Source organism: Girardinichthys multiradiatus, chromosome 4, assembly GCF_021462225.1.
Source record: "Girardinichthys multiradiatus isolate DD_20200921_A chromosome 4, DD_fGirMul_XY1, whole genome shotgun sequence".
Lineage (NCBI taxonomy): Eukaryota > Metazoa > Chordata > Actinopteri > Cyprinodontiformes > Goodeidae > Girardinichthys > Girardinichthys multiradiatus.
Window position 1 is genome coordinate 20,053,323 of NC_061797.1, and position 27,460 is coordinate 20,080,782.

The window sequence follows — 27,460 nt, forward strand, 5'->3', positions numbered from 1 at the left end:
TTATTGTGCTGCAATTGAAACATCAAGTAATTACTTGATTTTCTGTGTTAAGCATCCTTGGTTTGATGCCACACTTCAAGTGTGAGATGAGTGTGTTTATGGGTCAGCTCTGGAGACGGGTAAGAATAGCAGTCGGGATTTTATGCATCTCTTGGCACACAGGACACCCACCCAAGGCCATGAAGTATATAACATGCAGAGTAATGTCATTTAGACCTTGGCAAGCTTTTTGTGTCCTACTCAGGGGACTATCTCGCCTCCACAGTCCTATCTCTCACTCCTTGTTTCTTTCCTTCATGCCTTCCCTGCTTTTCTCTTTTTATCTCTAATGCCTCATGCCCCATTGTTGTTTTTTGTTTCTTCACTCGATCCTGTTCCTGTTTCCCTCCACTCTTCTCATCACTCTTCTTCATCTCCTTCTTTTCATCATGATCCCCCTTTCCAATACGTCTTTTGCTTGCTGGCACAAGATGTCATCTGCGACCAAACCAGCGTGGCACAGAGCACCGCAAAACGCTACCGTGCCATGATCCAGAAACCCTACATTAACAATGGGATTTCCACCATAGATTATTTAAGTGTGGCATGCCTGCCAGCCAGGGTTCCTTGCAATAATCTCTATAGCCCAGTGAATGCAGTTGGACTGGGGAAGAGGGGATTTAGATGAGTTTGAGCCCTGATTGGGTTTCAGAAGGAGTACGGTATGAAGCTTTTGGTATTTTCAGTATTTCAATTTAATATAGCATCGGATTTACAAGGTGGGGGAGACATTTAAATGTGTCACAGAGAAACTGAGGTTAAATCCCTGACAGAAGGATCCCCTTCTTCTCAGTTAGCTATGAATCCTTCTGAGGTTTGCAAAGTAATTTAATTTGAGGTAATTGTAGCTAGGATCCATAATTAAAAGGATTAAAATGCATGCCATTTATAGATGGGCTAAAAGAAATGAAGTGATGAGGCCGCTGGCACCGTTTCTGCCCCATACTCCTTCCTTTCATTTCCACTCCTTTGTCGGTGAATTCAGATTTGCATTATTCAACGTGTCACAGGATCTAAATGTTGGATAAAAATAACCTCGGACATTCACAGCAACGACACCAATTGTCTGCTAGTATCACGTGTACATTTTATTTATTTTATTTTTAATATGTCCTTCACTGAGCCATAGTGTTTCAATTGTGTCTCAGAAAATGTAAGCCCATATATCCGCATGTGATGATAGTGTGTCCTCGAATCAACATGGTCACCATCTCACAGCGGCATAGGTCTCTGACCCCATCAGGGAGTCAGAGTGCCTGCTGATTTTTTGACATTGAGAGGGGAACAGACAAAGCAACTCATCAAATGTCCAGTGACTGGCTGCACTGTTGGAGGAATTGGTCTTGACAGAGTGCCACTTAAAATTTACCAGCTATTTGGTATTTCTGTAGCTGAAGGCTTTCTTGTGGTCATTTATATTAACAAAGTGTTGCCAACTAACCTGTTTTGAACAATTTTAGAGATATACCATAAGCAATTTGTCTTCTTTCTTAATCATAGAAGTTGAATTCAAAGAACAGTGCAGGGCAATACAGGGCATGTAAAAAAAAACGAACTGATCACAATACCTTATCATTCCTATAATATAGAAATAGGAAATCGTCCATTTCATACAACTTTTATACAGGAGCTAATTAGTCATAATTATAACCCCAATCATTGTGTGAAACAGTCATTCTCATTAAACATGTTTGATGAAGGGTTTTGGGATTAGTTTTTTCATGTGCAGATACATATATAATGCTGTAATGTAAACAAGATTTTATTGTATTTAAAATTTCCTGCAGGATGAACTCTTAATATCAGCCATCCTTTGCAATCCCAGTTAAAATACCAGCTGTATAAAGAGTTTAATTTTAAATATGAACATGACTAATTTTAAATGTTTTCTTTTGAAATTGAAATGTATAGACACCTTTTATCTGATTTTGGCAAAGTATTTTGGTCTCTCTTAGTTTGGATAGCTCACTGTCTTTATAAGATCTGTAATTGCAGCTTTCTGTGTCATATGGAAGGGCTGACACATGTCCCCCAAATACACCTGAGTGGTTTGCAACCTTGCTTTCATCTGCATGCATCACATTCTGCCGTTGCATACTCAGATGACTGAAATAGGAGTGTCAGAGGGTTGAATCATAATGTTAGCCAAATATGTACAAGTGCAGATTTACAAGCATTTTACCAATTGGTGCAAATCAAATGTGCGGTCATCGTGTTGTAGCCAGTGAAGAAAATTGATTATATGATTTTTCCTTACAAGTCAAACTAAAAAAAGAAAATGTGTTGATAGCATAATGTTCCTTTAAATTCTTCTCTCACCTTTTTTTTCCACTAAAAAGCAAATATAAATGAACAGAATGAAGAACGAAATCAAATGAACAGGTATGTAAAATGTTGATGAGTTTGCACAAAAAACAAATCATATGTTGCTAGCACAGTGAGCTGCGTGGAAAAAAAAAATTTGTAAGTTTGCTTTGCTTGTTTTCTTTGGCTGAAAATAAGCCAAAACATTGTGCTGCCAAGTTTTGTGCCAACAATAAAGAACAGTGTGAATAAACGCGAACCTATCACTATCCGTCATGTCTCCTGATGCCAAAGCAGCACCCCTCCTCTTCGTGTCTTGACCAATTTTAGCTCAGAGATGCCCCACAAATCTATGTTAAGCAGACGCTACAACTCATCCAACAGAGGTAAATAATCCTTCACATTACCCTTGAAACAAACAGTAGGAATGGACAGACAAATAAAAGTCCCTGTCCTTCCAAGTAGAATTTAAACCAATTGAGTGCTGTACCAGAAAGGCCGACCCAGTTTTCCAGCCGCTCTAATAAAACGATTAACAGTGTCGAATGCTGCACTAAGGTCCAATAATACCAGAACTGTGGTTCTTCCACAGTCTGCATTTATACGGATGTCATTGAACACCTTGACAAGAGCGGTCTCTGTACTGTGGTGAGCACAGAAGCCTGACTGGAAGACATCGAAGCGGTTGGTCATTGTTAGGAAGTTGTTTAACTGCTGAAACGCAGCTTTTTCAATAATCTTACTGATGAAGGGGAGGTTTGATATAGGCCTGTAGTTCTGTAATAGCAGCTTGTCCAAGTTGCTTTCAATGGAGGTTTGATAATTGCTGTTTTCAGGGCCTGGGGGAAAACACCTGACAAAAGGGACGTGTTTATTATTTATGTTAAATCAGATGTTATTACGGGCAAAGCTTTCTTAAAGAAAGCTGTGGGTAAAACATCGAGACAGCAGGAAGAACAGCTTAGTTGGTGTACGATTTCTTCAAAGTTTTTGTAGTTTATTTGGTGAAATTGGGAAATTTTGTCAAAATCAGTTCTAAAAATGTTATATTAAAATAACAATAATGTCTACAAATGTAAAAAAGAAAAACACTAAAATTGAATTTACCCAATCTGGGTTGCCAGGTGATGGCTGCTCTGTCAGCTGTGCAGTCAGATCAATATTCCTAGATTGGTACTGGACTCACACACAGCCTCATGTGTTCAGGCAAAAGCATTAACATCCTCCAAATCGTTCCCGGAATGTCGCCAAAAAACATTCCCAGCTTAAGACTAAAAGTCAGAGACAAATAAGTTTGGAACGAGCTGTACTTTAGAACAATTAAATGTTTAAGCTAAACAGAGAAAGACAAATCACCACTGAAAATTATTGCTTGGAAACACCACTGCTTATTATCTAGATAGTGACTTCTTACATATTTTAAAGCAATTGTTTTTATTGCTTTTTACAAGATAAATACTTAGGGCTTATCTTTAAAGATCCCAAAATTGCGCATGCTAATTTGGCTGTACTATAAATAAATTGCACGTGCAATAAGTGGGCGTGTTGTGTGCTATCTTGAAAGATGGCGTGTGCAATGGACATTAGGTGCAAAACCGGAGCAGACCGCCCAATTTAAATGAGGAATTTGCATGTGCTACTGGCTGGCTGCTACTGGCTGGAACAAGAGGAAAAGCAAACAGATCCTCTGCTGTGTTGCTGGAAATATGCAGGGATTGATACAGTTGCTGATTTTTTTCCTTCTCTTCCGTTCGGCCCTTGCTTTTCTGGACTGTTACACTTAGTTAACTTTTGTTGTCATGAAAAGATTATTTCTCCTATCTTGCTCAACGTAATTCGAAACAAATTGCCAGTCAATATTAACAATATAACAGACAAACATGTCTGTTAATTATTTATTACAGCTTTACCTCCCTTGATTTTTTTATTATTTTCGGAGACTCACCGGGTTCTTTTGTTTTTAAAGAGTCTGTGTTTGAACAGTTCAGAGTCAGTGATAAACAGCCACAATATTTAAGCCTGAACGTGATAAGAGCAACATTTAAATAGTTTGTTGTAGGAATTGGCAATCGGTATATTATAGCTTTGCTAATTTTGATTTTACTTAATTTGTTTTGCCAATATTTCAACGATATACAACATGTTTGATTTTTTTAATAGTTTTTTAGTGACACAAAATAATTTTTTTACTTTATAAACAAATCCCTCACCTGGCATATGTTCACATTTAAACAACATAATCAAACTGATCCAGCTACGATTGCTCTGCAATGACACAATGTTACTGTCAGTAATGCAATGTGTTTAGTTTAGTGACAAGGTTAAAGCATACATTGTCTTTTCCAACACATGAAAACGTTGCGTATAAATGATGATTTTTCACCTGCTAAGAAGGGATTTTAGCATCTAGTTTGCAAATGAAGGATTTAATCTGCACTATGTCTTTATTTCTTTCCTATTAATTATATTATCAATATCAAAGCACAGTGGGTCTTTTGCATGATGTGCCATTACAATTAACAGGCTGTGCGTGCTTGATCATTAATACTCGTATTTTGCAATGATCTTTGTGTGCGTTCAGCAGATGATCTCACTGACACGGATGTTACGCTGGAATAATCAAGACGCAATAAAATAAGTATTTCAATATGTTTCTATCTCCTGGCTATTGTTTGTGATTGGCTCCAAATCAGAGCTTAAATAATCCCACATAGAATCCTCTATTCTCATCAATTTTTTATTTTTTCCAACCCAAATCTGTTGGCACATGTACAGAAGATTCTTTCTCCACATCATCTGTCATTTTATCTATGCCTCCTTCTGGCCAAAGACAGCAAAAGTTTTTGCGTCCCAGTTAGCACCTGAATTTCCAATATGATAAATTCACATGCTAAAAGTGCACCCGCAATCCCTTTCAGGTTTGGAAAATCTCATTGCGGGTGGTAAAGGAATACATTGCATATCTTCCTCCCATAAATTTGCACGTTTGGGTCATTATTATGTGTTCTGCATATTCATGAAGGCAGAGATGCTAAAAAGTTTTCTCTCGCAGTTCTGCTGATTTTGCACACGCTGTCCGATTACCACATCATTTGTCGATCAGCTTTGCGGATGCAAACAGATTTGCGTGCAGTTTAGTATACGCAAGCCTTTTGAAGATCAGGCCCATACTGGAGTTTTAAATAGTTATATTGAAATCAGCTGGAGTTTTACTTTTTCCCAGGCATTCATAAGTCCATAGATTTATGGGTTTATGATATTTCTGCAATATTTAATCTTATTTAGTTTAATTTTTGGAAAACATTTGCATGGTTCCTGTCACTGTTGTGAAATTTCCCAAGAAAAATGTGTCTGCAGAGTATGATTGCAATGTAGGCAACAGTTTAAATGTCCTTGCCAAGTGCACAGTTTGCAAAGGAGCAAATTTAATTTCCATGGTTTGAAATTTCAAAGGTATCACCTGATGTAATTGCTTGACTGGGGAATCCATAAATCATTGTTCAGTAAGGTCATCATGTAATTTCTACCCTAATGCTGGCATTTATTTTCCTAGCATCCTCTCTTTCTTCTGATTTAATCTAGCTAGGTCATTTAAGAGATTAATTGCTGCCGTCTTCAAAAACAACAAATTACTTTCACACATGTTGCGAAATTAATATGCCATAACTACATATAAAAAAAACCCAAAAAAACATGACCTGCCAAAGCAATGTTGTACCACCCTACAAGTAGACATCTCTGGTGTTTGTAATAAAAGGCAGATGGAAATAAAAAAAAAAAGGAAAAGATAAAAAACATAAAAAACACAAAAATGCCTACATAGGGCCTTGAAGCTAATGGGTTGTTTAAAATGCTGCTTTATTTTATTCATTCAAAACATTTTATTTTCTATGAAAAAATATCAAACATCTTAGTAAAAACTGTTTCTAATTTAAATACATAGCTCAAAATTTAAATTATTTATCTGGGAAATCTGGTTTAGCCGTTTAGCATCTCTTACACCCTTTACCTTCTTACAGATTGCAATTTGTGTACTTTTAATGTTTTGTTTCTTTGGGCTATTGTGGCACTAGTGGCCCCTATTCATTAGTAGCTGGACAGGAAGAAGGGCAGAGACAGAAGGGGAAGACATGCAGCAAATGGCCCAGGGCAGGGAATTGAACTGGGGACAACTGCATTGAGGACTGTAGCCTTTGCATATGGTGTGTCTGCTCTATCACTGAGCAATGGGGTACCTCCAGTTTTTGTTTTTTAGTTGCATGTGGTTACATGTTTTTGAACCCTACTAAATTTAGACCAGTTATTTATTGACTTTATTTATTTTGATAATGCAGTTATATGTGCCATGGTTTCATTTTATTTGTTTTTCACTTTATGCATTATTTTGCATGGCTTTTGTTTACCAGAGCTATTTTTTTCTTTCAGACTTTTTCTGCAGAAAAAATATGTTGTTTACATACTTTGTATAGATAAATATCTGTATTTATTCTTATTCCATAACGTTTTACTTTGTTAACAAAAACACATAAAAGTCATTAAACAGCATGCACTAAAGGTTATTTTAATCAGTCTGTCTTTTTTTTTTTTTCAAAAATAGGCTTCTAAACATTTTTGTCAGAATTAAATATTTTGGTTGTGTCAGTTAAAAAAAGTTTTCTTCCCATGGTATAGATATAGTGGTCATATGTTGAAGCATATTGAAGCTCCAGTTTGACTCACAGATGGAAACTGGAAGATGCTTCTGGGTTGCACAGCCCCCCTGCAAAGATGTGATGGACACTTAATTACTTGGCTGACAGAAGTTATTTGCCACCTGCACCCAACAGGGGTCTCGACCAGACCCTGACCGCCACTTCCTCCCAGTATACCAACCAGCTCACAAAGCAAGAGTTTTGCATATGGCTGTTGCTCACATTTCCTGTTTTCATAAACAGCTTTTCCTTGCTTTTTTTTTTACTTGTTTCCATTCCACTTCTTATTTAAAAGCAACACATGCAACACTGAATGTGTATTAAATTGCTGGCACATTTTTATTGATGTCATGTAAAGGCATGAAGTAATATCATATTAAATTTCCCCTTGTCTATCCTCTGTATTTGATCTCCTAAGAATCTTTTTTTCACTTTAAAGAATCACTGTGATGTTTCTTTAAAAAATTGATTAAATTGCAGTTTTTAATATGTTCATTTCTATAATGAACACTGATATTTATTAATGTAAGTGATCCAGTCTTTAAATGTATATCTGACCATATTTGTTGACAATTTAACACCAATCCAATAACAGGCAAATGGCCCACATTTGAAGAGGAGGTGATTCTCTATCATTGCCAATTCGATTCCTGAGCTGTGTACATTTTGACACTGGCATATTTAACAGAAGATATCACTGTGAACTGCACAGCACATGTTAAGCTGTGAGAGACCAAAAACAAGTACAAGTAAACTGTTAATGAGAAAAGCAATACAAGCCTGCAATCTTGTCCCTTCAGATGCTTATATTCTAAATTCATGTACCTTTAGTAAAACAATTCAAGAAATCTACATAACAAAATATATTCCATTAACGTCTTTTACCAAATTGAAAAATTTCTGACCTTAAAGTAATTTTTTCAAACATCAATTTAATTTAGCACACTTTTATTAGACAGCATGCCACTGTCCTTTCCCTAAGGTAATTATGAATAAATGTATGTAGGCAGAGCCCAGTCTGAGATTACAATTATTATCAGAGAGGAGATACACTTCAGGACTACAATTACAGAGTTCGCAGGGGAATAACAAGGGTCTGTTTTATTATCTTATCTGATTCCTTTGGGGATCAAGTAAATGATGAACACAGAAAGTTACATCTTTCTGTCACCGCATCACTGTACAATGTATCTGTGCCTTAGTATCATCCACTCTTTACTGCGTTCCCTGCTGATTTTTTAATTTCTTTTTCATTATCTTTTTCCTGTTCTTGTGCTGATAAGCAGTTAATGTACCTGCCATGCTTCCTTTAACTTTATGCAGTCAAATTTGGTAAATGTCAATGTGTCCCAAAGAGGCTCGTTTGCCAGAATAAAAGTACCTTTTGAAAAAAAAAAAAAAAATAAATATTTAAAAAGGCATTAATAAAAAACATTTCTTTATTAAAAACATTTTTTCTTGGTAATATTGGTAATATTCTCATCTTTTAAATAATTTTCAAATTTATTTAATATGGCTGTATGATTTTGTTTCCCACTTTCTGGCTTTTATTACAATGTTACTGTCTGTCATTAAAGACTGGTCTGTAAAGATGCAAGCTTCACACAACACCTGATTTAAAAATTATAGCATTTCTCACACTTTTATACAATTGTTAGTCTACAATGTTAATTCCATGTTGCCATACTCATTAGGAGAGATAATATGTTCATTCATTTTTACATAGTCACTGACAATGTAACTGAGATTTATTAATTTCTTGTAAGCTCAGACTGGCAATTTAATGTAGAGACAGAGAAAACCCATTGTTGAACCATTGTGCTTGTAAGTCTCAGCGGTACACCTTGCATATATAAGCTGCTCTCAATTTTAGTTTGACTGCCCAGAATTGGCCTATATAGACCTAATTATACCTTCAAAGCCATAAATACTTCACAAATTGTGGCAATCAGCAAGGTGTGGTACATTGTAACTAAATATTTCTTGAAAAAAAGTTTTTTTTTTTTTTGCCAAAACATCTCTACACGCAAAACAATGAGGACAAAAAAGCACTTCAATTTTCAGAAGGGAATGATCACAAGTGGCATCTTACTGCAATCACTGACAGAGAACTGGATAAATTATTTTAATGGGTGCCGTAACTTAACAGTTATTTTTTTAATATAATTAATTGAAATTATAATTGTTTTTTTTTATTTTCAATCAAACAAATGAGACTAAATATTTTTATTTAAATGCATTCAGTGCTAACAATGACAATATGTTAAGCATGACGTATTGTTTTTAATCAGTTTTAACATATCCTATATCTGAAATTTTATGTAGTCAATTTAAGCTCATGTTAAATTTTTAACCCTATCTCAAAACATAAAGGAAAAAAAGTCAACTTCAAGAAAATGGTTTCATTGCATTTAATTCATTTCTGTGCTTATTTTTAAATGGCCATCAGCAGTCATGCAACATGATTCTGTCTGGCATAATGAAAGTGCAAATCATGCATGGCACTTTAATAGCTAGTCATAAGTGACATTTTCTTGACATCTTGTCTCTCCCAGAGAAAAATAAAATCAATACTTGTTAAATACAAACAGCCACATCACAAATAAAACCACAAGGACTTCGTGTAATATCATGCACTGGGAAGCAACAGAACTGAAATACTGAACAGTACTGATACTTTGATTATATTATTCCATTTAGATGGCGATTTTTGATGTCTTTTACATTTAGACAAATAAATGCTACAGTCATGCTCCAATATTACTGTTTGCTTGAAGTCAACATAATCGATTCCTGTATATATTACTTTAGTTACGCTCAAAAGCCCAGTTGAAAAGGTTATGCTAAATGTGTTTAACTGTCACATTGACTGATACTGTAATCACTGATGGTGTTTTCATTTTTAATCATTATTTGTTTGTTTAACTTATGAATTAACAAACATTTTACAAAACTGAACTGGTAGTGACAATTCATTGGTTTCTGTTTTGCTTCTTCTTTTGAGTGTTAGAACGCTTGTCATGAATTTGTGAGTTTTTGTCATATATGCTCTTTTGTTATCATTACGTGTAACGATTACGGAAAAGTAAAACAGTCAATCAAATCCATGAAAAATCAGATTAGGTAAGAAATGATGGTTAAATAATTCATCACGATGTTTGTGGTCAATGGAATGAAATAATTGCATGTGGCTGTATCAGCATGCATTTAAATTTTGTTTAAACATTAGTCTATTTTTATTTTGTCCTGCAGACATTTTTTTTAAATGAGAATCACAATAAAGGTGCAATATTAGAATATTTTAAAAAAGCACTAATACAGTTAATTTGCCTATGATAAATGTTATGTGGTGTTTAAAATCTATTGTGTTTAACAGATAATACTTGAGTAAACAGTGACAATGTCGTTTATTAAAAACAGTTAACTTTTCATTTTAATCCTACAATAAAAATAGATGTATAGCTCATCCATGGTATTAAACTAAGTGTATTTTAGTTACTGCCAGCAAGGATATGCCATTATGTCTTTCCGAGTCTTGTGTTTTGGATTCTATAGTTTCATCTTTACATGTGGTGCTCAACCAAGCTTTCACCTGGAGAAAAGCAGTAGTACAACAAATGTATGTGGATTATTTACTGTTCCCAAAACCACTATTAGATCCTAAAGTCTACAATGCAACTTGGCTACAGTGGGGGTTGTGATATCTGCCAACTCATGTCATGCAGAGACATGTCTGCAGGAAAATAATACAGCAAAAGACAAAAATGTTTTGAAGTGTAGGGAATAGTCCATGGTGAATTGTTTAGCTTCTGCAGCAGTGCAGTACAAACGTTTCTCCTCTCTTCCATCTTATTTGGTGTAGGCTATGGTTGTCTCGTTGGAAAGCATTGCAGAGATAACAATTGTTGGCAAAAGTCTCTGTGCTGAGGCAAAATGTGAAGATGTTTTTTTTATGTCACGGTAGATGCAATGGAAGATGTTTTTGAGAACACATTTTTTTTCAAGCTGCCCCAAACCTCTTTGCTTGTACCTCCTGGTGAGAAGGAAATACTTCACAGCATTTTAATCAAGCCTTCTTTCCATACCGTTTTCTTTTGATTGTTTTATTTTTTCAAAACTGATAAGAAGGTTTTTGCATGCACTGAAGGAGCAGAACTACATATTCTGTTCATCATTGTGCTTCTATGTTATCAGCAAAGTGCAGCTTTAAAATGTTTTTATTTTACTAACTGACATAGTGAATGTAACTGCTAACTAATTTATGCATCTCATAAACTGTGATGGACCAGGTTTTGCCCCACCTTTTACCCACCAACTGCTGGAGATACCATGAATATATAGAAAATTGATGAATAGATTAAGACCTTGTATAAACTACCTCTTCTCTTTGGTTCTTTTACTTGTTTGGCCTGTGTTCACCAGCTATCAGATTCTGCTGGTTTGTGCCCTTTCAAACCACCTAATAATTTTTTTCTATTACATTGTGATTGTACAAGGGTAATATGTCACTGCGCACTGGTGCATCCAGTGACCCTTGTTAATAGTACCACACTTTGACAGTGCTGTTGCTCAACTTCATGAAAATGTTAAAAACAGTTCAGAAGTCACTTCAGATCTGTTCTGAAATGCTGAAGACACAATAATCATTTAAGTCTTTAAAATGTATTTCTTTACATCTGTTGGTTCCAACTGAGTTATTACAGAATTTTACAGAGAAGCAGGTTGACATAGGTACTTTAAGGATTTCTAATTGCCTATGTCATTAAGATAGTAGTTTACCTCCCTCTAGCAGACAATATATTTTTTCTTCTTTTTTGTGTTTGAAAAGGCAAGAATGACTTGATAATGCTTTCATCACCCAAATCGCTATTACTGTGAACAAGCATGAAAGGATAAAGTTGATTTTAACGTTGTGATGTTGCTCTGTAGACTATACATGTGTGGCAGGAAACGGAAATAACATGCACCAAAGGTAACATGCACCTTAGTTGTTTTGCTTTTATTACTAGCATATGGGCTGATAGTTAATATAAGTGTGCAGGACCTTGAATGAAAAGGTATGACATGCCAAAACGTATACCTCTCTTATGTTACTGCATAAGTGCCTTGCATGTCAATGGCATGTCAATATGCTGCCTTATGTATATAATGCTCCAATACTGACTTTCTCTGCATTTTGCACTTCAGCATACACAATTTAATCATCAATTAAACCAGACAGCCATGCCTTTTTGACAATATCAAAACAATTAGCAGGATGAACATTGCAACTCTGAGATGCGACATGACTGCACATATTTGCCACAAAATTTCCATAAGTGCTAAGCAAATGTATCAACAGTATGCAGATGCTCTGTCTGCACTGATAAGGGTTTACTTATCCCTGTATGGTAAATTGTTGAACCAGTGGTATCTTGACCTTCTTTCTGGTTTACTCAGCTAATAACTATTTGACCCACTGGGGGCACTCATAGACCATAAAACCTTAAGTCTCAGATGGTCAATTTATCATTCAGTATGAAAAATGAGACAGTGACATCACAGTAAAAGTAATGCACACATCCTGATGCAGTAGAATATTGTAAATTTTACAACCTTCCTCCCATAACACATGTCCTATACAAAATGGTAGCAACTCAAAACTGACCCAAGACATGACTGGACTCATTTTTTCAAAAAATGCACTTCATTTTCTCACATTTAGAACCACATGACAGGTTTGTTTTGGACAGCCAACATACATAGCAAGACAGGTAAAAGTATGATAGCTGATTTAGGACAATCCTTACTTTGACTGTGACTGTACACAGGAAGGTAAGTAGAGAAAACAAAAATCATTAAAAACTTTTAATAATTCTCGTAGAAATATGTAAGTAGTTTTAATGTTAAAATAGTGACTCTTTAACATTTGATTAATTTTTAATGTTACTCTACTGAAGAAACAGTTTTTAATGAAATGTTATGTTTTTTCAAATGGAACTGTTATCATTAACTTTATTTAAAAGCAGTGACTGAAGAAAACATGAGTGTATACTTTGAACCAGTTTAAGATCAGAACAGAACATATTCAAATGAACTTCCCATTACTTAATTAGGATGAAACCTCACTTAGTAGCTTTCATGAGAATAATATTTACTGTATTATCTGAAGGCTGTGTGGTGCAGTTGTTACCACTGTTCCCTTGCAGCAACAAGGTAGAAGTTCCTGGTTTCAATTTCCAGCACAGCCTTTTTCTAAATGGAGTTTGCACATCCACCCCTTGGATGGGTGGGTTTTCTCCAGGTACTCCAGCTTACTCCAAAAAGAATTGCCCTCAGGTATGAGTGTGTGTGTGTGTGTGTGTGTGTATGTGTGTGTGTGTGTGCATGGTTGTGCTGTGATGGACCGGTGACCTGTGCAAGGTGAACCCGCCCAATAACCGCTAGAAATAAGCACCAGCTCCCCCATGACAGTACAAAGGTAAAGGGTGTAGACTTTGGATGGATGGATTATTTGACAAGTTCAATCAAAGGATCATCATGATTGTGAATCAATTAAATAAACTTTAACTAAAAAAACTCAGACCACATGGACTTCAAACTGCACTAAGATATTCCGCCAATAGGTAGTGTTCCAGCACAATTAGTTTTGAATGTTTCTCATATCATTGACAATAATGCTAAAACATTTAAATGTATGTGTATGTATGTATGTATGTGTAAATTCCCATGCACATGAAGATATACATTTCCATGTATCTCTATTTCTATTATGTTTTCATAAATCGCAAAGCCTGGAAAATGCAAATGATAGATGTTTTAGCAATATTGCCAAGAAAACATAACCATTAAAAGCATGTATTTTGTCATAGACAGGGTTTTACTTGTTACATTGAAAATGTGTTTCCAAGAGACCACATTCATTTGAACATTTAAATTACAAATTGATCTGAGAATATTGCTGAGGGAAGTCTCATCCAGTAATATTTATCAGTGATCATGGAAATTATGTAAATGTGACTTCTTTTTCAACAAGCTTAACGTTTTATGTTTTTCTCACGGTTTCTCACCTTAATTTCCCTTTTTTTCTTCATTTTAAATTTGCTTGATCCTCAACTTTTTTCTCAACCATCCTTCACTCTGAAGCTCAAGTTTTGTCTTCATTTTCTATTTTGACTCCCTCCTGCCCTTTATGTCCTCTCATGAGAAGCTGCTGCCTGGCCTCAAAGGGAGCACTAGAAAGGATCCATCAGCCAGACTGCTATTCTCATGAGAATGCATCCTGCGTATTGCTCTGCTCTGTTCTGCTCACTATTATATCTATCCAACCCCAGATAGCCTTTACTGTAGATCATAGGCTGCTTTTTTGTATTTTTTGCAAAGCTGAATATAGTTGTAATTCTATGCCTTGTTGGACACTGCTTACACATTTTCCCAAGCTGTTTGTTATATCTTTGCTGCTGAACTAGGTCTATTTGGAGGGCATTGTTATAATAGGCTATATCATCATATGCTGTAGTGTGCATGGCAATGGATTGGCCTTATATGTGCTTATGTTGTACTGAGAAGTATTGAAGGGTCACAAGGAATACCTGCTGCAGATTTAAGGCATGAAACATTAATCTGCCAAACATATCTGGAGGGTTTTTGAGCCCCAGCTGGAGACATTGGTATGGTACTTTTAAGCCTCAGTGCTGGACTAAAACAAAGCCGCATTTTATCCCCATATAACAACATCTGGGCATGCTTAACAGCATGGATATATAAACAAGCCCTATGGACACCACGTCCCCCCACACTCAATCACTGTTCGCACACCCGCTCTTCCCTTTCCCTCTTGATTTTCTGAAGGCTGTTGTTGGTTTGGGACTGGCACATCAGTGCTGATGGTGTGCATCCAATTAATTAGCCAAATCTTATCTAATTAGTGATAGCTGGAAGAATAAAGCAAGTACACTCCCTTATAGTTGTAAACACCCTCTGGTCAGCTTCATTCTCTCCTCCTCCATAACCTCTATGATCTGTTGATGCTGAGTAGGAGGACAAAAAAGAGGCTTGTGAATGCTGCTTGGTCAAAGTGTCCATCATTAGGCGGCTATTCCTCATGGCTCACATTTATTTTAGAGCTCCTGCAGAATTAAAACCGGACAGCCTCCAGCATCCCCTAATAGCACTGCATCACAAAACAGTATAATGGTTTCTCTGTCTTTAAGGTGTCTGTCTTTGTGGACCTCTGCATTATTTGCAGTGCTGTAAGCAAAAGTCAGCACCATAGGACACACAACTGAATCCCTTGCATTCCTCAACACCTGTGCCTCTGTGTTATTTAAAGCACTCAGGGGCTCTGCACCAAACACCAGCCACAGGCTATTTGCTTGTGCGTGTCGTGTGTGTCTATATGTGTGCAAGTGTTCAGGAAAGAACTTGCTCTCTATAATGTAGTAGCTATTAGCAACAGGCTATGCACAGGCAAACAACACTAAACAATTTGAAACCATTTTGTCTAGACAAGAAAAAAAGGAAGTGATATGTCTTTAGGGAAGAACTGCTGTAAGACGTAAATGTATTTATTGTTTTAGTTTGGACATGAATACAAATAGCATTAATTCAATTCAATTGTGGTATTTGAGTTTTATTAAAGTAAAGATTCAAAATTATAATGCTTGTTTTACCATTAGTATATAAATTTTAATTTCCTGAAAAATAAATTTATGCTTCAGTACACAGCATTGACTTTAGGAAATGCATCATCTATTGTCCCTTTCATGAAACCAAAGATGCATGGTTTCTGTGTCTGTCATTTAAACAAAAACAATGAACATTCACTTCAATATGCTACTGCTTTTAGGCAGGAAAATAAAGTCGAAATCATCAAAGGGCATAGGTTAGTGGCATGGGTTTCATGTTTGTCAACTTCCTTTAAAAGCACTGTGGAAGTCATAAAATAATTTAGCTGCTGTTCAACACAGTATCTGGCTTAAATTTACCAATTTGCTTTTAAAGCAGGAATACAGTGGTCATCCCCAGCTGTACAATGGTCATCCCTCTGCAGTTGAAGTGTCATGCCATGTTTATTCTTATCATCTATCTTCAGCACTTCCAAATAGCAGGGTGTAAAATGATTTTCTTGAAGCTTCTCCAAGTCATAAGGGCTGTTGCAATTCAGACCAAAATGATTTAACCCTTGGCAGATTTAGATTTTATATTATTTTATTAAATCAAAATGTTTGTTTATGATAGGCAATTAGACAGATAATAATATAAAGCTGAATGTCAATGTTAATTCATTTTTATATTGCATTTAAAAGACAACAGTTCTTCAAAATGCTTTACAGTTTCACCAAAATACATAAAATAGCAAAGAGAATAAAACTGTAATAAAACAAAATAAAAGCAGGAATAGTTAAAAGTTCTAATATCTATTTACAATATAATACGAAATTACTCAATGACCAGGGAAAAGTTCTAAGTTGTTAATTCATATTTACAGTAAATTATTCTATTGTCTGAGAGGTGCAGACATGTAAAGATAAAGGTATTCCACAGCCTTGGGGTGGCCACAGTGAATCACCTCTACATCTTAACTTTGATGTCAGCAGATGAAGGCGAATCATGCTGCCTGACAAGATTGCCCTCAAAGGTATGTGGATGTTGAGGAGATCTCAAAGATCAAATGAGGCTAGACCATTTCATACATTAACACTAGAACTCCCAGGGCCGTCAATTTGACGGTTTTGAAAGTTTGACATGCCATAACTCTGGTTTATTAAAACTTATCTTCCTGGTATCCTGACTTTTTCTAAACCTGTGTCTTGTGTATTTCTATGTCTCTATTTAAAAAAAATAACAAAGTAAATAAAAGATCTAAGTGTTTCTACCTCTAACTACCACAGCCGCTATTTTGACGGCCCTATTATTTACATAGATATTTTTTTCCCGTGGCTGAGTATACACACGAGCGTTGCCTAGCAACCGCCACTCTAGAACGCAGTCTGAGAAGGAGATTGTTGGCATCTTCCAAATGGCTTCCAGAAGGATATGTTCTGCTCAAGAAACATTGGAAATGCTTCAAAAATTTAAGTATTCTGACGGCTCTTGGTCAGCATTCAGTTCCAGTGACAGCGGGTCAGAGAATGAGCCTCCCCCGGCTAAAAAATCACGAGTCTTCCCATTAGCAGGAGGTTGTGGTACATTATTTCAAGGAAGTAAAAGACTAGCCTATGTAACGATTTTGTCATTTTAGGCCATAGTTTACAGATTAGTAAACTAATAATATATAAACTATAGCAACAGTGCCACAATCAGCGCAGGTTCAGAGACATGGAGATGAGACTGGTGCCCAGTGCCTAGCTATAAACCCAGCAAACCAGCTCACTAGCAGGAGAGAAACTACAAATCAAGGTACTGATAATGGAAAAAGAAATAAACAAAAAGTTAGGTCATAGATATAGTAGCCCAGTAACAACAATCTATTCTGCGCTTTACAACGTTTTCATCGCAAGACGAGCGCACACCTGGTAAGGAAGAGGAGATAGGAAAGGATGGCACTGTGTGGACAGTAGTAGGGGAGGAAGAAAGTAGAGGGAGGCGTCAGACCCAGAATGCATTGACAGACTGCCAGATCAAAGATGCCCAGACCGCATTCCTCTGCTTGATGGACGCCGAAATGCTTATCCACGTTCAGGGCTGCAGTGTGGCTGAGGCCTGCAGAGTTTTAGGAGATGATTCCTCCTCGGACATGAGTGTGGCAGAACTGAAGGCATTTTTAGCACTAGTTTATGTCCGCGAAGTGAATGGGGGGTGTAACACGGAACTGTCCAGCTTTTGGTAGGATTAGTAAAGCTCTTTTTAAAAATGTACCCGCTACTCTATTATTTTTCAGTACTATTTATAAATAATAATAAAACATAATAGGTTTTGATCAAATACTATTATTGATTCTTGTCAAAACCATAATGTTATAGCGTGCAAGAAAACCTGTAGCATTCTGACCGCTTGTAATGCAATGATGTCATCATCGACTCGTATCCAGAATGCCCGCCATCAAATTGACGGCATGGGAGTTCTGGTAGTGTTAGAATTCTGGGGGTCCTAGTGTTAAAAGTTAACAATAAAATTTCTAAATCAATGTGACGATGGAAAGGCAGCCGGTTGAATATATATATATATATATATATATATATATGTACAGTACAGACCAAATGTTTGGACACAGCTTCTCATTCAAAGAGAAGAGTTTTCGTTATTTTCATGACTATGAATATTGTAGCCTCACACTGAAGGCATCAACACTATGAATTAACACATGTGGAATTATATATTTAACAAAAAAGTGTGAAACAACTGAAAATATGTCTTATATTCTAGGTTCTTCAAAGTAGCCACCTTTTGTTTTGATTACTGCTCTGCACACTCTTGGCATTCTGTTGATGAGCTTCAAGAGGTAGTCACCTGAAATGGTTTTCACTTCACAGGTGTGGCCTGTCAGGTTTAATAAGTGGGATTTCAAGCCTTATAAATGGGGTTGGGACCATCAGTTGTGTTGTGCAGGAGGTGGATACAGTACATAGCTGATAGTCCTACTGAATAGACTGTTAGAATTTGTATTATGGCAAGAAAAAAGCAGCTAAGTAAAGAAAAATGAGTGGCCATCATTACTTCAAGAAATGAAGGTCAGTCAGTCCGAACAATTGGGAAAACTTTGAAAGTGTCCACAAGGGCAGTCGCACTAACCATCAAGCGCTACAAAGAAACTGGCTCACATGAGGACCGCCCCAGGAATGGAAGACCAAGAGTCACCTCTGCTGCGGACGATACATTCATCCGAGTCACCAGCCTCAGAAATTGCAGGTTAACAGCAGCTCAGATTAGAGAACAGGTCAATACCACACAGAGTTCTAGCAGCAGACACATCTCTAGAACAACTTTTAAGAGGAGACTGTGTGAATCAGGCCTTCATGGTAAAATTGCTGCTAGGAAACCACTGCTGAGGACAGACAACAAGCAGACGAGACTTGTTTGGGCTAAAGAAAACAAGGAATGGACATTAGACCAGTGGAAATCTGTGCTTTGGTCTGATGAGTCCAAGTTTGAGATCTTTGGTTCCAACCACCGTGTCTTTGTGCGGCACAGAAGAGGTGAACGGATGGACTCTACATGCCTGGTTCCTCCCATGGAGGAGGAGGTGTGATGGTATGGGGGTGCTTTGCTGGTGACACTGTTGGGGATTTATAAAAAATTGAAGGCATACTGAACCAGCATGGCTACCACAGCATCTTGCAGCGGCATGCTATTCCATCCGGTTTGCGTTTAGTTGGACCATCATTTATTTTTCAACAGGACAATGACCCCAAACACACCTCCAGGCTGTTTAAGGGCTATTTTACCAAGAAGGAGAGTGATGGGGTGCTGCGCCAGATGACCTGGCCTCCACAGTCACCGGACCTGAACCCAATCGAGATGGTTTGGGGTGAGCTGGACTGCAGAGTGAAGGCCAAAGGGCCAACAAGTGCTAAGCATCTCTGGGAACTCCTTCAAGACTGTTGGAAAACCATTTCAGATGACTACCTCTTGCAGCTCATCAACAGAATGCCAAGAATGTGCGGAGCAGTAATCAAAACAAAAGGTGGCTACTTTGAAGAACCTAGAATATAAGACATATTTTCAGTTGTTTCAGACTTTTTTGTACAGTATATAATTCCACATGTGTTAATTTATAGTTTTGATGCCTCCAGTGTGACGCTACAAAATTCATAGTCATGAAAATAAAGAAAACCCTTTGAATGAGAAGGTGTATACAAACTTTTGGTCTGTACTGTACATATATATATATATATATATATATATATATATATATATATATATATATATAGCCTAAATGTCTCAGGGGTGTGAATGTAATTTCAAGTTTAATAATACAGTTAATTAATACCTCACAGTTAACTGTGATTAGTATTGCTGTGACATATTGTGCCAAATCAAGAAGCATGTAAAGCATAAATTATGAAAAGAAGGTCAAAAAATAAGATTTTTGAATGGATGAATGAATTATAGATATGAATGTAACAAGAGTAGCAGGTCAAGCTGCCACAGGATAGCCTGATTTAAAAAGTTAAAAATATAAAACTCACACAAATAAAATGTTGGCAATTGATTGCACTATGTGCTTTTCCAAAAGTATTTTTCAGAGACTGACTGCCAACAGTTCCAGATCTAAGTGTTTCCTTTGTAATTGAATTAACTGACAAATCTTGGCATTTATATATCTGTTTTTTTTTTTTTCTTATGTAAATCCAATACAAACAGGAAAAAATTTACTAGTAATAAGACTTTGTTTAAAATATGTGATTTTCTGAGTGTTGAGATGGAGGTGGACCCATGTGCACTAAAATGTCATTATTTGACCCTCAATGAAACTATAGATTTGCTTCATGGTTTCGTGCAAAGGGAGGCGATAATCTGTAAATGTTAAAACTTAAAAATATATTTCTTTAATAAAACAGTGACACATTTAAACAGTTATTATGTCTTGTTTTAAAAGTTGAGGTCCAGTTTGCATGTTTACTATTGTCCTAATACAACGCTTGTGTGGCAGAGGTTAAAAATGTAAATATTATTCAGCGGTCTGTTGTGTTTAGACTTCTGTGTACATTTGCTAGTCTGCTTGACAGCACCAAAAGGTATGCTGTCCATTTCTAGATTTTAAAACCTGTCAGTTAACTGCCTCAAGTTCTCTTTTGATCAAGTTTTATCTGTATTTTTTATTAAAGAGAAGGTATGTGGCGATTACAAGAGAAAGGGGTTGATTCAAATTATTCCCAGGCTGCCCACTGTGGCACTGATTGTCTATATGCAAATGGTCATGTTTATCACACCAGGGAAAGAGGAAAGCACACTGTGTCCTGGATAATCACTGGCTTGCTTTTGAAGGAGCAAAGTGAAATACAAACAATCTTAGTTTTGAAAGTTAATAATTAATACACAAAAACTGATGCATGCATATATATAATGTGATGCATGAGCTATTCATGTTTTATTCTTTTCCAAGTATTGTGATTTTGAGGGAAATGCCATCAGTGACATCATGACTGTGATGCTTTCAATGTAGCCATTTATCTACCAATACAAAATCTAAATGTCACATAAATGGGAGGTCTGTAAGTAGTTTATGTGCTCTTCACTGCACACCATGAACATGATCACAGCCCCTCCTCTCTTTGCACTCTCTCAGCAATCTTTATCTTTATTTGAGGAATTAGCCCTGCCTTAATTTGGATACAATGCATTACTACTCCTTGCAGTTCTTTATGCAATGATATGTACTTGATTTCACATGTTGATTAAGTGTCCATCATTTAAGCACGACTGACCTCCTCTTGCTTTTGCCAAGCCAAACTCCAAAGTTAAAGCAGAACATCTCTGTGGTGAAGTTCTTAATCACAGCTGAATAGTCATGGCAACAAAAATGAGGGACTTTGCTGATATATATGTTTATAATATCGCTCCTTAGTCCTGACAAACTGGAAGAAATTGTTTGTATATCAAATGCAATGCGAATTTGGGCATAATTTAGAATAATTATTATTATTAATAAACAATTATTCTCTGGACAGTTTACTCAGACATTATCCAGACAGAATGCAAAGTTTGTGTGGAAGGTGCCCACAATGAGATGATGAAAAGTAGTTCAAATGCAGTGGCCCCATTTTTGTTTAATGAGCAAACAGTCATCAAGACATAGTAGTTACAGTGTGGGAGTCAATTTGTAAAACATAAAATCATTTATTTTATAGTTTGTAAGGTGCACAGTATTAGTTAATAAGTCATTTAACCAATAAGTTAAGCAAAGTGAAGCAAACTTCAAAATTTCATAAAAATTTCTTTTTTTTTTTTTTTGCAGCAATAGTGCTCTTTAGTTTCTTATTTTAAGACAGTGAAGAGGAGACACTGAGAGGAGAGGGGTCAAGAGAGGGGGGAAGACATGCAGCAAAGGTTCAGCAGGCCAGATCTTAGACCTGTGATGGCCTGAGTCTTGGACTAAGGCCTCCAAATATGGGTTGCCCATTTTACCCTTATGCCACTACAAACCTCCAACTATACTGCTGAAAAAACTGGATTTAATATACCTAAGTATCGCATTTTGGGCCATATACATATAATATGTACATAGGTAATTATAACAATACAAAATGACTCTTTACAAATATCTTATGACAGATTTACAGTGCGGTGAAGAAGTATTTGCCCCTGACTGATTTCTTCAGTTTTAGCTTTTTTTGTCACACTTAAATGTATCATATCATCAAATAGATTCTAATATAACACAAAGTTAACCTGAGTAAATAAAAAATGTTTTCAAATATTTTGATTGAATTTTTTAAAAGAAAGGGAAATCAAAATCACCCTCACCTAATGTAAAAAGTAATTCCACCTTAAACCTATGTAGAGTTACCTACAGTAACTACTGGGTTATGCGACCCTTAGGGTTAACAGTTTAAAGTATTTACATTAACTGGCAATGCGTCTTTCCCTTTCAGATGGCACAATATTGTCCCAATTTTCTTGCACAAATGTTTTAACTCTGTCGCACTGGAGAGTTTTCCAGCATGAACTGCCTATTTAAAGTTACACCACAGCATCTGCCAGATTTAAGTACGGACTTCGACTGGCGTGCTTGGGATCTCAGGATTTTCTGCTTGAGGCCTGAATTTATGGTTCTATCAATTATGGCAAATCAGCCAACCAAAGCAACCCCAGACCTTCACACTACCACTACCATGTTTGACTGTATCTTATATTTCCGAAACACTGTTTTTTATAATAATCTTAAATATATTGCTACTAGTATATCTTGCTAGTAGCAATATATGTAAGTAGCTATAGTATAGCTGCTAAATTTACTTTTTTGATTTGATTTTCTTTTTTTGCTTCTTTAATTTTCTTCCTTGTTTTTTTAACTATTTCAGTCAAAATACTCCTTTCTGTAAGATTAATTAATATGTACTATAACATATCCTTTAATAGCGCTTTTTAATATTGATTTTGGCCTTTTGTTTTTCAGATGGACCCCTGGGACCGCGTGGGCTTATGGAAGCTACAGAGATGTGCACACAGGAGTGCCTTGTCCTGGGACATTCAGACAACTGTTGGATGCCTCCCACATTAGGATCATACCAGCAGCCTAAGTCGCCTGTGTCTAGCTTTGGCACTCAGCGGGAGTGGGGTCAAAAGGATAGACTTCTCAATGGACACACTCTGTCCAGAAGCTGGAAAAATGAAAGTGGACGGTCAGAGCATTTTGGTGACAGGAAGCAGTTTGGAAGTGGGGAGGGACACTTCACCAGCAGCAGCATGGCTGATATTCCTTTGGTAAGTCTGAAGTCTTGCCAATCAGCATCCTGCCCAGATAGTCCAAAGGACCAGCAGCTATAAAACAGACTTACCTTTGCTGCAAGCAATCTTTAAGAGGACAGAGTAAACAGGTGAGGCATCTTACCTGGGCTTACCCTGTGTTTCATTAGTTAATTTTTTGTCTCATTTCTTCCCACTTAAGATGATGCTTCTGCAGACTAATAATCATATGTACTCTTTAGGCAACAAAACACTGCTTATGCTTAGTTCTCCACAGTAAAATGCTTCTACAGCTGCACACAAATACTTTTTTTTTGCTATGATTCTCCATGAATAACCTTTTCTGCCCACTTCTTGTGGAGACATGAGGAAGAAGAATCTGCATAAAACTGAAAAAGGGAAAAAAATGACTGGCAGACCAATATATACAAATATTTGTGGTGTGATTGTTATTGAGCTGTTTGGGACTATATTATTCAACACAATCAAATAAAAATGTGATTATGTTTCAGGAAAATATTGTTCTTATGACACTTGTTTGTGGACACCTGTTTATTCTGTCATTGTCTCTGTGTTTGTAAATAATACTTATTAACCACAATCATGTATCTGTAATATTCACAGTGGGTAGTACAGTTCTTGGCTTTTGTCATCATAATGACTTCTCATCAAGTTCTGGGAACTTCAGCTGGACAAAACCTATGATATAGCATGTCCAACGGGAAAACATTTATCTGAAACTTTTTTCATGATTATTTAAGCAAAATCTTGCCACATAATTTATTTTCATCTATATCCCATATAAATTTTATTCAAGTGCTGCAAAATGTCAAAGCTAAATCTGTTTTTTTTTCTTTTTTAGAAAAACAAAACAAACAAAAAAAGCTTAATGAAGGATGTCAGTGCTCAACATGTGCATTATAAAACTGAAAAGCTCTGAAAGCTCTCTGATTTTGAAAGTGTTTAGTACAATTAAATAGCAATATATTTGTAAATGGCTAAATGTTTTATCTAATGTTGATCTTATTATTGTATAGATTTTATTCAAATTGTGGTTTAACTGAGTGCAATTTCTCAGTAGTACCTGCAATTTATTGACATATGTATGTTAATCAATATATATATATATATATATATATATATATATATATATATATATATATATATATATATATATATATATATATATATATATGTATGTATGTATGTATGTATGTATATATATATGTGTGTGTGTGTATATTATTTCCACAGACAATTTTTTCCATACATAAGAAAACACAGATAAAGATAACACTTCAATCACTGTGCCTTCATGACATTTCTTCAAACATTGAATTGTGCTTATTTAAATGACAAGAACATGTTGGCTCCAGTAAATATCAAGTCTGAAATCAAATGCCTTATGCATTGAGTGTTTGCCAAATTGAAACACATAACCACACCGCTGTAAGTGTAAGATCAAGTCACCAAACAAAAACAAAAAATAAAAAGACATGGACTGACTGTGTGTGAACCATGAAAGATAAATTGTCATTTCACCAGTTGGTTTTCACAGCATGGACAGCAAATACACAATGGAAAAGCATGCTAAAAGATAAACCTTATACAATTAAATTTGTCATTTTTGTCTTTCCTTTTTCTTTTTCTCTTTGAGGTGGGGGTTGTGGGTAGAGTTGAGTTGTGCATAAAGAGTAATTCCGTTTGTAAAGCACTTTCACATTTATGTCACAATATAAAGATGTTAAGTGGGATGGAGTGATTTGCTTATCACAATATGTTTATCAGTTGTGAAGGTGTTTGACATCGCCAATACTGAAACAATTAATCCTTGTTACTCTACAGCTACTGCAATAAATGTTTTAATTATGTGTATGCTTTTTTTGCGTACAGGATGGCTACATCAGGAAATCTGTGTCCGTTTTGTGAATAAATACCCACATTAACCTAGGGAACTTTATTTTGAAAGCAGTGCTTTAATATTTTACAGGTTTTTGCCTAATTAGAGCGATTTCCTTTCTTAAAAAAATTGAAAATTATCTGTTTTTTTCACTACTTAACATATTTTTTTCTGTATAAAATGATGACACATTTACTTGTGAACAAAGCAGAAACAGATTTGTTAAAACATCCTCCAAAACAGTGCGTCCTGTCCAGTTTTTATTGCTGCTGTTATATTTTGCATCTTGTGTTCTTACAGAAAATAAAAACGTCCTAAAATATTACTTTCAGTGTCACTGTGGCATAAACAGATGGCTAACAAATCCCAAGGGAAACAATTCAAGAAATTATCTCCTAGAAGGTTACAAGGAAATAGAGTTTAACCATCCTTAGAAATTTCACAGCTTGTTGTTGAGGTGTATTTTTATGATATAGCTTTGGACCAATTACTGCATATTTAAAATTTGCGCAATGATATTTCCTTAAAACATTTGTATTAATACCATCTCTCCAACTCCAGATAAGAACATTTTGTCATTATAACAATTTACTATATATAGTCATATTCAATAAATTATATAATTATTGAAAAGTTTGTTTAATTTAGTAATTCAGTTCACTAAGTGAAGCCCATTATTTTAAGTAATTACACTGAGACTGATGTTTTCAATCCTGAATATCTGTTAATTATGATGATTGTCCATGTACAGCTAATAAAAACAGGACATTTAATATTAGAATATTACATCAGACCAATTTAAAAAAAAAATATTTTAATACAGAAATGTGGGCTTAATGAAAGGTCTGGCTAGATAGATAGATAGATAGATAGATAGATAGATAGATAGATAGATAGATAGACAGACAGACAGACAGACAGACAGACAGACAGACAGACAGACAGACAGACAGACAGACAGACAGCAGAGACGCCCAGACGTCCCTCTCTCCAGACACCTCCTCCAGTTCCTCCAGGGGGAGCCTAAGGCGTTCCCAGGCCAGCCGAGAGACATAGTCCCTCCAGCGTGTCCTCGGCCGTCCCCTAGGCCTCCTCCCGGTGGGACGTGCCTGGAACACCTCCCGAGGAAGGCGTCCAGGAGGCATCCGGTATAGATGCCCGAGCCACCTCAACTGGCTCCTCTCGATGTGGAGGAGTAGCGGCTCTACTCCGAGCCCCTCCCGGATGGCCGAGCTCCTCACCCTATGTCTAAGGGAGTGCCCGGCCACCCTACGGAGGAAGCTCATTTCAGCCGCTTGTATCCGTGATCTCGTTCTTTCGGTCATGACCCAAAGTTCATGGCCATATGTGAGGGTAGGAACGTAGACCGACCACACTTTTAAACTGATACCATTAATTCAACATAATCTTCAAATTCACTTAATAACCATAGGCATGGAATTTCTTTATATACTGTCACTTCTGAGGTCATTAAACATAGAGTGACATTTTAAAAAGCTGGCTTACAAATAATGAAATAATGAATCTATATAAAATATGAGTTTCACTTTCTGAAATGACTAACAAAACATGTCAAAACTACATTTTATAGGATTTATCAATTAGAAAGTCCCCCCCCCCCCCCCCCCCCCAAAAAAAAAAAAGTCCTTATCTATTTAGATTGAGGCATAAGATAAATTATCTGACATAACATATCTGTACAAGTGATGACATTATCCCTTATTTCTGTTCTTTGTTTCCTATTATACACTGTTATAATACAATACATTGTTTGTTTGCTATCAGTACAGTATGTTTGTCTTTTCCATTCCTCTTTGGGATTTCTTTAATCATGACTTTCAGGAATTAACTCATTATAGCATAAGTAATAAATAAATAGATAAATCAGCAAATATTTATTTGTTCTTCACTGTTGGAGTCATCCATTTTGGTCACACAGTTTCACATCCGCAACTCAGACATTGCAGCTCTGACGTCCCCAGGATTATAAATTCGCCGAAAATAAAGATTTCGTTGCCACAACGGGACGACACAACGGAGGCGCATATCTGGAGAGACAAAAACTCGCAGGCGAACTTTTGCTCCACAAGGCCATTCCCGGAAGAGCTTAAAAGCTGGAAATCTGTCTGATACAAGAAGTCAGAAGATTCATATACCAATCAAAGACCACACCTAGCGCAGGTGAAAACCCACAGAG

The 27,460-nt window shown here is 36.2% G+C and overlaps 1 protein-coding gene across 6 annotated transcripts in view; it reads left to right on the top strand.

Annotated features, from left to right (window-relative positions):
* LOC124866815 (protocadherin-9) overlaps positions 1-24,405 on the top strand; it is a 256,850-nt gene extending 232,445 nt beyond the window's left edge. For 5 of the 6 annotated variants that reach the window (XM_047362775.1, XM_047362777.1, XM_047362773.1 and 2 more), the window contains one exon: positions 23,074-24,405. In XM_047362775.1, coding sequence (XP_047218731.1) covers positions 23,074-23,444 — 371 coding nt within the window. In that variant the 3' untranslated portion in view covers positions 23,445-24,405. The remainder of the gene's footprint in view (positions 1-23,073) is intronic. The other variant, XM_047362778.1, reaches the window with a different exon arrangement.
* Positions 24,406-27,460: the final 3,055 nt, after the last annotated feature.